Below are 14,430 nucleotides of genomic sequence, written 5' to 3' on the forward strand. Positions count from 1 at the left end.
TGAATACAGAGCTAAGAATAGTAGCTATCTATCAAGTGGGCCTCAAAACAGGTCCTTAGGGTCCCCATAACTCATATATGCCTACTCATGTACAGGGAGGGGCCTGTGCCAACAGAATGGACCATTCTGCTGCTATGTCATGTTCTCCTTTTCTCTCCCAATCCCACGGAAGCTCCTCTGCCAGGGCTATGCAGAGTTGGAATAGGCAGAGGCAGGAAGGAAGGGGAAAACTGGCTAGGTTTCTCTAGAGTCCCCTGCTCCAAAACCACCTTCATGAAATGAAACTACTCTCTCGCATGGGGGAGAGGTTCCAGGAAGTGCTGCTAGAGGAGGTGGTTATCTCTGGCAGTGCTGTGAGGAAGCCAGAGCAAGTGAGGACAGAGTTCCAACGCTGAAATGTCAGAGTCCCCCAAGATCTGTGTGGTTCTCCACAGGACATGAGGAATACCTGACCTCCTAACTGAAACTGGGAAACTTCAGGGGACAGTCCTGAGCTGATATAAGTTGCCATAGCGCCACTGACTTCAATGGAGTGATATAATTTACACCAGCTGAGGATCTGCTTCCCAGAAGGGAACATCAGGGAGTTTTACTCCCCAGCATCCTTCTTCCTGCAGATTATATTATTTCTCCACTCTTCAGACCACTTCATTTCTTCTCCAAATGCACTTGCTCACTCCAATAACTGCACTAGCATAATCTTGAAACACAACGATGTGAGTCAAAGGCAAACTATTGGGTATTTTCCTTTCATTTTCTTTGGGGGCTTAAGTCAAACTTTTGGAAACTTTAAAATTTAATTTTTGTTTTTATTTTAACTTATAACTGTAGAATAAAATGGAGAAACCCTCCACTGACATAACAGCTCCTTCAGAGTATTTTAAAAAAGCATTTTTGCCAGGAATTTGCACGGTATTATAAAGTGACATGACACTCCGTTCTATTTGCTTGCTTATTAAGCAAAATTCAATCCAACTGAATGATATGGGAATGTTTAGGAAGAAAAGTACATAAAATTCTGGCAAAAATTAAAACTGACAAGCAATTTGAATATGCAAATTAACTCTGGAATTATTTAGTTAGTTAGTTAGATAGTGCAGCGTCTATGCCTGGGTCTGTTGCAGAGACTACTGATGTGCAGTTCAAAAGAAATTCAGAGGAAGTATGTTATTGTCGGCCTTCTAGTTGCGGCTCATCATAGCCACCACTTTAAAAAACTGCGTACGTTACCTAGGTAAGCAAAAGACATTTAAAACTGCAGGTCCTAGAACTAAAATGAATACGCTATATCCTTTCCAGGACTTTTTTGTTTTTCCTTTACAGGAAAATGTACATGTCTATGCAGAGAGTGTATGGCCTGATCTTGAACAGATATAATCAGACCAGGCTTGTTTATGAAGTAAGAACTATGGCTGGTCCCAAGTGTTTGCTGGGGCAAGCCCCTTCAATTTCAGCTGAAAACACAGAAGCCCAAAAGCTGCAGACACCCTTGTAGAAATCTGGTTAAAGACAGTGGGGCTCTTCACAGAAATGTTTGCAGGACTGAGCCCTAAAATAATCACATTGCGGAACAACTAAAAACTGGCTGTATATCTGAAATGCTGACTGTCCCTTTACTTCTATGCAGCACTCTAATCTTCAAACATACAGCTGGGCTCCCAATGCCAGCAGCATCCTCTTTGTTACAATCCCTATCACATACTTAACCAAAAACAGCCAAGGCAGCCCTAGGCTGAAATTTTGAGCATTAAAACTAGAGCAATAATTTGCTCTAAGGAGTGCCTTCACATACTTGGATCTCCCACCCCATCCTTCTTTCTGCCATTTAAGCATTCTAGTGCTGGAAACTTAGACACAACAGAGAACTAGAAAATGAAACAGACTCCTCAAGTTTACCTGGCTGAGTAAAGTGCAAGAAGCAAATACCATAAATGACAAACATAATACTTTCTGTGCATATGCCACCTTTTACCCCAAAGCACTTCATACTTTGTGTACAAATAGCACCGCTAAAATGCAACCAGCTCTAAGAGTGGCAAGCAAGCTGATTTGCAGCACATTGCACAGCACCAAGTACATAACATCAAATAGCATTTTTAAATATTCCAGTTTTAGCAACGTTAGTAACACAATAGATTTTTTTTTAAAGTGTTACGTTGACAGTATCTCTTTAAAGATGACCTTTGTACCAACAGAATTAACATGCTAAAAACAAACATAGGTGTGTTACAGAGCGACCTAATTTATTCTTTGTTAGGTTTTTATGAAACCTTTTTCAAACAAATGAACAAACAATTAGACAAGAAGCAGTTAAACTTACCTCTCTGGAACAGGGAGCTTAGGACAAAGCAGAGAATTTGTAGTGTACTCAGATGACTGTAGTTCATAGCTACATAAATTGGATCCTGTTGAAAGAAAAAAAAATGTTACAAGATCAAAAAGCTAATATTACTGTTCTCAGCAAATCATCTTAAAATAGAAAATGGTCCTGATTCTCCACTCCATTACATTAGTTTCACACCACTAAAATTCCACTGAGTTCAGAGTTACAACAGACCTCTAGAGAGTAAATGTTTTGTAATGGAATGTTGAATCAAGCCCATCTTATGTTGTATTAGATTGGCACCTTACATCCACAGTTGGGTCATCATTTGATCATCCAAGAGAAAGAGGCTAAATTCACAGTCCATTTTTCAAAGGAAGGAGGACACAAATTGCTAGACTCCTTGAAATTATTCCCTCCCCCTCCCCCCAGCTGTTTCTCAATCATTCTTAAGGCATTACAATTGCATAGAGACAACATCCATGATTAGGCATGGAAGGATCAGATTTTTATTGGTAGACGTCAATTTCACTGTACACACATTACTATCCACATGCTTCACAGAGAGCAAAGAGAGGAAGAACTAGGGAGGGTAAAGAAAGAGCTAATTGAAGACCTGTCCGAAGAAGTGCTCTCATATGTTTCTACTGCCAAACACTATAGATGCCCAGCTGATCTAACAAAGGTGAATCCCTCTCCTTGCACTGGTCAGTTAAACCATATTGGAGACCAGGTTGACTACAACCAAGTTCAAACCGTTCTTAAGCACAGTTTTTAAAACTGCTGCGCCAGTATCAACTGGACCTAATGGTGCTGCATGACATAGCAGCATTTCCTCCCATTTGCCTATGGCTATGATAGGAAAACATCGGAACCAGTGGTTTCAGGGAACACAGGAATCGCCATACCAGAACAAGGCAGTGGTCTGTCTACTATAGAATCCTGCAGTACAGATGCTTCAGAGAAAGGTGCAAGAAACCCTGTAATGTGGTGACCTGCTGCTAGAGGGAAGTTTGTTCCCAAGCCCCATTTATATATGGTTGGCTTATGCCCCAGTGCATAAGGGCTTACATCTCTTATACTTTTATCCGATATATGAAACCATGGATGTTTTCACTATCCATATAAATGCCTAATTTTTTTTTTAATTCTGCTAAATTCCTGGCCTCATAAGTATCTTGTAGCAGAGAATACCACAGACCAATTATGCATTTGGGTTAACAAACATATCCCCCTTTTGTCAGGCACAGACAAGGCTTAAGTTTGTTAGCAGGACAGTCCAGTGCTCATTTGCATGGTCCTGAATGTGTTATAATTTTTAAACATCTTGTTTTATTGGATTTAATGTTGGTGAAAGGTGTCAGATTGCTACCTCTGCAGACAGGAATCCTCTATTTGTATAGAGAATGGGCACAGCCTGAGAGTACCAGTGCAAAGTGTCCCAACAGTCTCAAAAGCCTCAGTTGTATATGAATTGTATGGTTTATATTTTTCAGGAAGAGGAAAACTCTTTAGTTAGCAGATTGTTAAAGCAAGGACTGGCTGAAAAAGGTAATCAAGCATCAGGAGTCCTGAGTTCTAGTTCCAGTTCTGCCATTTAGATAAAGCGTTAGTGCCTCAGTTTACTATTTGCAAAGTGGCTATAATATACTTGCCTACCTAGCAGGGGTGTTGCAAACTTATTTGCAATGCTCTTGGAGCTCTCTGGATGAAAGGCTCTATAGTAGTGCAAAGCTATCTAATCTGAACATCTTTACTGAAATATGCAAAACTCAGGATTAAATGCGAGCGTGAACAGTCCAAAACATCCCAGAAAAGGTTAGCAGTAGGAAAAGGGGCCATCTGTATGCCCAGCACATCTTGGGAATACAAGGAGAAACATTTTTTCAGTTCAGATATCAGGAATCTTTAACGGATGCCAAGGCAGGACACAAGGACCGGAGAAGGGAAGAAGGAGAATCATTTACTGATTTGTGATGCAAGCCTAGAAGTCTAATAATTTTGTTCTCCACTGTTTCTCATTTTTAGCGATGATCTGTAAGATGTTTGTATGTAACAGAAGGCTCAACCCCTCGTTCTCACATCTAAAGGACCAAATCATGTCCCCTTCCCTGGGCTGCAGAACGCCCTGCCTTCAATGGCCTTGAGCTCTTAGGGCAGAAGATGGGGATGGTAGATTTAGTGAGCACAGCCAGGGTGAGCTGAACCCCTTGCACATGAACTCAGCTCTGCAGGACCTCTCTCCATATCGCTGCTCACAAACATGTTGGGCTAAGGAGGAGTGGAAGTGGAGCCAGGGAAACCAGATGCACTGCTAAACACTAGTCCTTTCAAGATGGGAACACATCAGATGAACTACCAGTCAGAGGATTCCAACAGTGGCTGTACACTTTGTGGCTTGTGGGAGGAGGAAGAAAAGAGAGAGGATTCTTTCTGCCTTCCCCTCCCCAGTCCCACAAGCAGCTATCCTGGTTTGGTAAAGACTGTATATGAGTACACTGGTCTGGTGGCAGTTTTCTGAACATTTGGGGGATTTAGTCACTGTTTGAGCTTCCAACTCTGCAAGAGATAAGAGTTCTCTCTGTCTAATCGGCCTTACTTGGAGTAACAAATTGACCAGAAACACCATTCATTCTAAATGGTTCAGGGACATTCTTGCTGGAATCCAAATATCCAATTGAAAAATAATCAAGGGAATGAGGCAGCAAATCCATTATTTGCTATACCAGTGGGCATGCTACATTTGGAGATGGAATCAGGAGAGTGCCAACAAACTGCATCTTGTAGAGGATGGACTCAAAAGCTGTACTTACTGTGAGCCTAGGAAAATAGCTCTTATGCTGTGATCCAGGGTACCTGCTAGTGGTCCACAGAGATTACTGGTCACAGTGTTGTCTTTGCACCTCGCTTCCAGCTGCTAAATTGCATTCTGAAGTTATATCATTTATTTTTAAGCTACTTTCCTAATATTACCTTTCCACATCAATAGCTGGTCCAGCCACCAGAAGGGTAGTATATGGCCATGAGCAGAGGAGGGAAGATGTTGCAGGAGAGAAGCTCTCTCTTTTACTGTGGCCCACGCCCAGAAAAATTGAGAAATCCAGCTTTGAACTCTATGATTTGGAAACCAAACATTATTTCCTTTGAAATCTGGCCTTCTGTTTTGCTTAGGATTTGACAATTCAGGTACTAAGCAGCTATTAACCTTTGTACTCTTAAAAATGCTGCCACAATTAACATGAATTGCATAAAGGTGCTGGAAAAGCGTGAGTACAAGAACACACTGTGTTGAAAAGCCCCACTGAAGTGAAGAATGGAAAATATTGCAGACCTTGTAAACTTTGGAGGAAGCTGAACCTAAATTATATGACATGACCATCTGCCTTCTGTGATGTTGCAACAAACTGAATGTTCCACAAGCGACTGAGGTGATTTAAGACATGAAGATTCCTTTAGTGATTATGTTTCAGTATAGTATTCCTTAGGGCATTTATTTTTCTGCTAAATTCAAATAATATCTTTCCTTTTTCTATTGACAAAGTATAATGCCACTGTCAGTTATAGGAGCAAACCCAGCGGGGGGAAAATCAGGCTGTTATTCACATGAAGGACCACAACAGACTTCGTTGATGAGTTATATAACTATCCGTGAGACAATACTAAATTGTTGAGTATATCAGCATTTCTGCATTGCTCCTGGCTCTGGAAACAATATAGACAGTCTAGCAGAGTGTAAGGATATCCCTGTTTGCGTTGTCTGCAAGAACTGAATCTGGGACCTCTAGATCTAAAACCCTGAGCCTCTACCATTTGAACTAAAGGGCCATAACCATGAGCATGGTGGAAGTAGCAGATTCTTAATCTTCCATGTATGTTTTTTTCTTGAGAGGGAGACAGAACGACACTGATAGCATGGGTTTCATAATAAAGTAATTTGGCCCAGTTTTTCTGAAAGGTAGTGTGGAAAAAATTTATGTCTGTCATATTGGAGAGCGGGGTTCCTATTCCTAGCTCTCTCTGAAGAGAGAGAGTGCACTCTCTGAGTCACTCTTCTGTAAAACAAATGAATGACAGTTGCCTGTAAGATAGGTGTATGAGACGTTGGTTGATAATATTTCTGTATGCTTATAACTGATAACAGTAAGTCAGTAGAAGAACTGGATTACATCTGATTGTCTCTGGACTAGCAGCTCAGTGCCCACTCCCTTGACTACAGGATATTTTGTGGGAGAATTGGTCCCCCATCAAAAACACAACAGATCTGGCAACTGCAAGAGTAAATTGCAAGATGGATGATACTTGGCAAGTCTGCACTAAACTGGTTGTTGGAGGGAAGCTGAAAGTATTAACAGCTGGACAATGGCATCCTGGGCTTTTGATACCCAGGATGGGCAGGACTGGAGGCTCTTGTAAATTTTGGGCAGGGTTTAATTCATTTAATCATCCCAGCAGTCATTAACAGCTACCACCTTCCACACCCCCACATTTGCGCCATACTCACGTGCACAGCTAAGCCTAGTGGATGTGTCTACTAAAATGAACAGCAGTAAAAGTTAACCAGGATGCCATTTACATTAACATTAGGTTACAGAGTCAACAGCTGATTAAGAAAAACTGGATTAGTTCCCTGCTCTATATATACAAACGCTAGTAATATTACTTAAAAAAAAACCAAAACAAAACAAAAAACCACAGTTACTGGAGCATAGTTCTGCAGCAAGTTGTGGCTGTGGAATTTGCCCCAGAATCCACCAAATGAGAAACTTGCATGAGAGTTTATTTGGCATGGTAAGATACCTTCCACTGCTATTTACTGTTGCCAGTAAGGAGTACCATTTGTGATGGTGAGGTCTGTGATGTTCACATGTATGCACCATTCATCAGTTCACATAGGCCCCTGAATTGATGTTAGTTCCTTTTGAGTACCACTAACCTGGACCAAATTCACACCAATGACCTGGAAGTGAAAGTTTCTGTACCTTATTACTGGACTCCTCTCCCATCTGGTCCAACACCAGTTGTATAAAGGAAACAGGTTTATAAGGCAGTGATAAGACTATCATGTGAATAAGAGAAATTACTCCTATAGAGGACAAGCATGGGATAAAGACATGTTGGACCAGATGCCTGATATGCAGTTGACTTCTTTCTCTAGGGCTGCCACTTGGCATCTTACAGAAACATTAAATACACTTTTAAAGGGAGGGAGAATAGGCACTTGGATATACTGAGTTTTCTGAACTCCTAATTGTCTCAGTGAAGAGGGAGCATCACAGGAAGGGAGAAATTAAAGCTCTCTATTAAATAGTTCTGGGATTCAAACTAACGAAGAAAGTATTCTCTAGAGCCTGCAAGAGTGTTCCAATGAACAAGACATTATTTACATCCTCATAAAGGTCTCTAGATAGATAAATATCTTTAAGACTACAAAGAAGGAATAGCTGAGATATCCAATCATGGTTGCCACAGCAACTAACTGGAATTCAAAAATGAGATTAAGAAATATTTATCTATCATACAGAGAGTCAGAGAAGCCTTAAAGATGGTTTTTATGGTCAGCTGTAATCCTTTATTTTAAAAACCAAACAATGCTGCCCAAGTCCTTTTGTCTTTTCTGTTCTCCATTCTTTATCAGTAGCACAGAAGCTCGAAAACCAAACATTACGGATTTCCTTTCCCTTTGGTACACAGCAATTCTCTCGCTTCCCACCTCCCTCAATCCCACGGATTTCTAATGAAGCTTAAAAATGAGTGTGGCTTTTTAGTTTACTTTATTTGTAATACAGAGTCACTGATGCAAGCACAATCCTGGAAGAAAGGTTCACTGGTTATAGACCCCGCCCCCAGAAGCAAAACGCAAACATGTTTTATGATTTTTGTGGGTTTTTTTTTTTTAAAAGACTTGTTTCTGTTTTCCATCTAAATGTACAAGACAGCACTGACAGATGCAGACAGTTCTAGGCTACTGTGGAGGAGTGCCCCCAAGACCTGCATGCAGTACTACTCAACCATAAACTGAAACATCAGTTGTATCTATTACAGCCATTCAAAATTGTATTTATATTCAAATGGCTTTAGGCTAGATGGGGTCTGGCAGAAACCTTGGCAATATGCCTTTAACTAGGAAGCCTAACAGCAGAGCCAGGAGCTTCAATAATAATTCCCTGGCTGTGATTTCCTTAACAGTTTTCAGGAGCGAAAATCAACATTATCTAACCTTTGCACATTTCCACAAAACATGGAGAAAATGTTCAGCTCACCCCACATTATCTCCTACACACACAAAATCTGTTTTTAAGGCGGGTACCAGTGATGTGCTTCAAAGCAGTGCTTTGATTATTATGCATATAGATAAAGAGGCCATTATTCCTCAGACTCAAGACCACTGAGGCAACAGTTTCCTCTACCTATAACTGCTTCCCAGTTCTTCACAATAGCTATGTGCACTTTACTTTCTTACCGATCTTAAAGAAATCTCTATGGAGTCAGCAGATTAGGCCTTTTGAACCCAAATCTGTAAGACGACTAATTCAATGTCAGTTCTCAGTTTAGTTCAATTTTCAACCTACTGGTGTAATACAGTGTGTGGTAGCACTTGGCTTGTACTCAAATCTGCGAAACCCTCAGCCAGCAAGCTGACTATAACTCAGAAAAGATGCCTGAACGTGACCTAATCAGCTTGATTTCCTTTGCTATTTTCATTCAGGTCAGCCTCTGTAGAAGACTTTTTTCCTTTAGACTTTTACTTCAGTAACAGCCCAGGCTTGGAATCCATCTGGACCCCCTGCTGGATTGGCTTGGCTACAGATCTCTACAAGTGAGATCCAGGCCAAGATGTTCAAAAATAGGAGTCTAATTCTAGGCTCTTAAATCCACATTTAATCATTAGTGGCCTAATTTTAAGTGCTGAACACCCAGCAGTTCCTACCAAGGTCAATGCTAGCTACCACATGCTCAGCACTTTTGAAAAATCAGGCTACTTGTTTAGATGCATATGGCTAATTTTAGAAATTTTGATCCAAGTTTTCATAACACATGCATATGTGAAGGCACTCTTTGGTAAGTGGTAGTAAATACACACTATAGGACATGATGAGGAAGAAAATAAAAAGAATTTAATTGTCTTTAAAAATCATTTAAATTCAGTCTGACCTCACAAAGCACTACATACATCCATGATAACTGCACACTTACTGCATGGAGTCACCACAGGGCAGAGTTAAGGTTATGTAGGTCCTTTGACTGTGCTTTTTCATACGTTAGTGTGTTTGGGTTTTAAATTTAACCTGGAAAAGTTAGAACCATAGGAAATTCAGAGTTGGTTTTGGGATAGTTACAATATCCCTGTAATGTTTTTTTTTGTTAATGTACATATACGTATTTGCACCCTTACTCCACCTTAATCTAGTTCTTGTTTGGGAATATTATACAACCCTAACTATATACAACAGTCATTAATTTAGCTTAATTACAATCCAGTTATTCAGATGTAGCCAGTGCACAAGATTTCAATGGCGTCTGAGCAACACAGACAGTTTGAAGAATGTGTTATTCCATTATGAAGGTCGTCTGAGACATTACAAGGTCTGACGCCAAACACTAAATTTCTTAAAGGCCCCATTCTGAATTAATTTCAACTCAGGCTAGCTACATTCAAATTCTCAGAAATATCATCCTGTATTCAGTGGATGCCATAATTTTGGCAAGGGTCCACTATTCTGCATACCCAAGAAAAAGGTTGCATCTGCCTTAACCTTAACTATGGAGCTGTATCATAACAGCATCATAACGTTTAGCATGCAGGCAGGAAGTGTCTAACAAGTTTAAGTGAATCAAGCTTTAGATTCTAAACAATTGATATAGTTTTAAACAGAAGTACGATCAGGGGATGGCAAGATTTCTAAGCATAAAAGTATTCTCACAATCTTGCATAATGCTGATCCGTGATTTTGTACTCTGGTTACATACATTTTTTTGTTAATTTATCTACAGCACTGAAGCGCTGTTTAGATTCAGAATCTACTTGATTTGAAGTTCTGCATTATTAACATTCTAATCGGTTTACCTCAAACCTAAATGACTGGCCCAAGGTCACACAGAGCAAATATGGATTAGAAAATAAGGATGAGAGCCCTTGAGCACTTCTGGCTGACACTTCCCTGCTGTAAGTGCTAGACTTCAGATACCCTGGTCTAAGTTTACAAGAACCAAGACAATTCCATTTAATGCCATTTTAAAAACATTTCACAAGCTCTTGTTTTTTACACAAGGAGTTTCGATTAGCCTGGATCAGCTTCAGCACAAGATGCAGTACATTTTAGCAAAGCATGTCACCTTTGGCTCAGTTCAACAAAGAGAGTTATGCTGAATATACTGTAGTTATCACAGAATAAAGGAATTTTGATTTCCTAGCATAAGTCAGACAAACAGAAAAATAACACTACTCATATGCAGACAAGAGAAAGACACTAGGTTTAAGTGGCCACGTTTAAATATTTCAAGAGACTCTGATGAAGAAATTCTCCTACTGAATCCTTCAGTTTAGCTGCACTAGAAGGCCACTGTACATCAGGTAAGACAAAAATCAGACAGAGGTAACCAAAATTAATAGGATAAAATAAAGCCACCCTCAGATACTTGAAACTGAAGAGTTAATGGAAGTCAACACCTCCTTGCCTTCATCAAAAGGGGCTCCTGGCAAACAATTATCTCCTCTGTGCTCAAAATAGTAACACTGTCAGTATCAGCTAATGAGCAGAAACGTTTCTTGTTATGAAATGCAAGAGAGATCAAAATGCCAAGGTTTTAAGAAAAAAAATACACAAACCAAACCACAGTAACGCAGCTCAATGACAAAATAATTAGAAGGCATTTTTGCCAAATATTTACATTTGGCTTCCTCCCCTTGCAAAGTCAGTCACCTATCACAGACATTTAACTCTGTTATAATATTCCAGCATGCCTTAAGATGGTGATATTGTATCACCATGGATAACAAAACAGTATAGATCCTGGGGGGGAAATTTGAGTCAGTTTCATTCATTAGTATAGTTTCCTTTATACTTACCTTATACAAAATACAATGAGAATGCTGAAAAATTGGGAATTGCACTGCAGAATCGAATGAAAACACGATTATTTCCCACTCTCATTGGCAGACTCCATGCTCCATTGCAGTTCAATAGCAGTACTCATCTCACCAATACAATACATGCTAGAATGTCTCAACAGAGTAGGAAGGCTACCTGGAGCAGCAGCTTGAGGGAACTTCCAGAATGCAGGGGCACAGGACTATAAAATGTAAAACCCCTGTGCTCAAGTTCCCACTAGGTCTTCCTTTTTGTCCTGCTTTAAGAAAATGAACTTTAAAAAGGAAATCGTGTAGATAACAGGGCAAGGACAAATGGCTACTGTTAGATTTAGTTTTATAAAAATACTAGAGACTATTCCCATTGGTATTTCCCACATTTTGTCAATTCATTTTTAGTTCTACTAAGAAGTCTAAGGCACTTTTATGTTTCTTACATCTATGAATGCTAAATAAATATATTTGGCTCCGGAAGAAAAACGGTGTGCTTTTCTCATACCATTATTTTCTGCAAATTTCTGAACATCAGCCAAAGTTTTTAGCTCTTTCCTTGGGCAAGCTGCTACACACAGGGCGATGGACTTGATCTTCCGATGTACCAGGTCTACATTGCATGGATCCAAAAAGAACACATACCTACAAAATGAAAAACAAATGAACAGCTGAATTATTTATATTGGCAGGACAAACTAAAATTTGTTTTTAGCCAAAAAATTCTACCAAGACATCAACAAATAATATCAACCATAACGATACTTTCATGGTTCCTTATTTTTGGACAACATCAACATGGGATAAGTACATACAGAAAGAAACTATTAGGGGTTGAATATATGCACTGTATGGATGCTTGATATATTGTGCAATGAGCAGCCTAATACATTTTATCAGACTTCAGTACATTAAAGTGGCAATTGTTTGTACAGGTTCGCCACTTTCTATTATAAACAAGTTTCCAGAGTTATAAGCAAGCTGTGAACATTAACTTTTGTTTGAGACTTAACTTGAAGACTCCAGTCTTTTTTCCTGAAACACAAAGTGAAAAAAAACAGAAAGATTGTATGTGTACTACAAAAAGAAATAAAATGCAGAGAAATGAAAGCTCCAGATGTTTTAATAAATGTACGCAACTCAAATATATCAAGCTTTTTGTTTTAAATTGATTTTTCACACCACTAGTCCATAATATTGAATAGATCATTTTGGAATTATTTAGAAGCATAAAAATGCTGAGCTATTTCAGGTAAATCTATCTATTGTATAAGTGCACTATTTTAAATTGATTCCTTTTCACAAATTTCCATAAATTCCAACTTGATTTAAAAATCACGCAAAGTTATGAAATGTGCATTGTCTATCAACTTCCTAGCAAACATCTCCTTCCTATATATGTCTTATCGCAAAACCTAACTCTGAATCTGGTCTCATTCATTCAAAACATAAAGAACGTGTACTATTTCTATTACAAACATTGATGAAATAGGCTTTCTGAGATTAGAAGAGATTTTTTTCATCTTATAGTAAGTACTCTTTGAGAAAGCTACAAATGATTTTGTAACAGATACATGATGAAGTACGCTAGCAAAAATATTTTTCAGTTGATCCAACAGTTGAAATGATTCTCAGCCAAGTGCACTAGCAAAAATAGCATTACAGACCATTTAAACAGTTTTAGTGGTTTTGGTTCCTTAAGATTATTATTATTATTATTTTGACAAATAGTACTTCCTTGCCAGCACAGTAAAAGTGAAGAAAAAAACCTAAATCCTCAGTAAGTTTTACACTACATTTCTTAGGTAATACTTGTGAAACTACATTACTAATAATAGACCTCTATGGGGAATGCAAAAACGTCCAAGTGTATGCTTGCCGTTAAATAATCAGAACAGGCTATGTCTAATTCACAGAGTCAGATAGTGGGGACAGAAAATATCTGTCATACAATCTGACCCTCTGGATTTAGGGACTCTACTGTTCCTGGATTATCTCACATCTTTTTGACAATATGCAGCAATGGTGCCTCACTCACGGTAGTGGGTTCTATTATCCAATTTCAATGTACAAAAGTTATTACTATTTAGCCTCAATTTCTCAGTTCCAAGCATCACATCCTATGTTCTGAAACTCAATCAATTCCTGTCATTTATTTTAACTCTGAATGTATTTCTAAACTGCTCATGTTCTCCTCTGAATGTTCTTTTTCCTAGTGAGACTGTAGTGCTTTCAGTCTCCAAGTAAGTAGATATTAAGTATTATCCTCCAATCCTTGGATCATTTTTTCAATTGTCTCCCCCGCACACTATATACATCCAATACTGTATGAACATTAGGGACAGACAACTGGAAAATGTGAACTTCACATTCTATCCAGCAGCTGTTTTCAAAAGTATATTGAGCCTCCGATTCGCCCATTTCTCTCAGCAAAAGCACAATCTCCACTATTTAAATCACACTGAGTATCTAAAATTGAAGATACTAATATTAAAAATACTAGAAGTATACAAGACAGATGGTAATCCTAGTCTTAACCCCAGAGGGGAATAGCTTTAACTCAGATCCTGTTCCATGACGATACAAAGCCAGCACAACTGAATCAGGAATCCTTTGGCAAGAGCAAGGTAGAAGAGACAGTCCACTTCTCTTCGTTTACTAATAGCAAGAACTCAAGCAGGGAAGAACAATTTCAATGGAAAGGAAAAATTACACAGATTATTTTATGAGGCAAATCCTGTAATTCTGATCTTGGTCCTATAATTTACAGGTATAGTATAGCTTTATAGTGTCATCTATATTCCTGACAGGCGTGTTCTGTTAATATATCACTAAATACATATAACCTAAACACTAAAGTACTCCTTGGTTTAGAGTACATTTGACAGGCAAAGTTTTCAATGCGGCTTCAAAATGAAATTAGAAGCTCTGATGGTGTCTGCAACCTAAAATCATGCTTTTTGAGAGTTACTGAATGTTTCTTGCAAGTTGCTATTCCCAGTGAGTTCAGTGAGTCATGCTCAGCACC

General features: G+C 38.9%; 1 protein-coding gene across 2 annotated transcripts in view; it reads right to left on the reverse strand.

Annotated features, from left to right (window-relative positions):
* The window catches only part of SLC44A1 (solute carrier family 44 member 1), an 85,328-nt gene that overhangs the window by 32,145 nt on the left and 38,753 nt on the right, over positions 1–14,430 (reverse strand). For both annotated transcript variants that reach the window (XR_010920769.1, XM_067553288.1), the window contains exons 4-5: positions 11,911–12,047; positions 2,321–2,405 (exon numbers count right to left, since the gene is read on the reverse strand). Coding sequence is in view for 1 of the 2 variants with exons in the window: in XM_067553288.1 (XP_067409389.1) it covers positions 2,321–2,405; positions 11,911–12,047 (222 nt within the window). In the remaining variant the exon portion in view is untranslated. The remainder of the gene's footprint in view (positions 1–2,320; positions 2,406–11,910; positions 12,048–14,430) is intronic.

This window comes from Emydura macquarii, unplaced genomic scaffold (assembly GCF_026122565.2).
Source record: "Emydura macquarii macquarii isolate MOO-44397 ecotype Brisbane River unplaced genomic scaffold, CSIRO-AGI_Emac_v2 contig_1451, whole genome shotgun sequence".
Lineage (NCBI taxonomy): Eukaryota > Metazoa > Chordata > Testudines > Chelidae > Emydura > Emydura macquarii.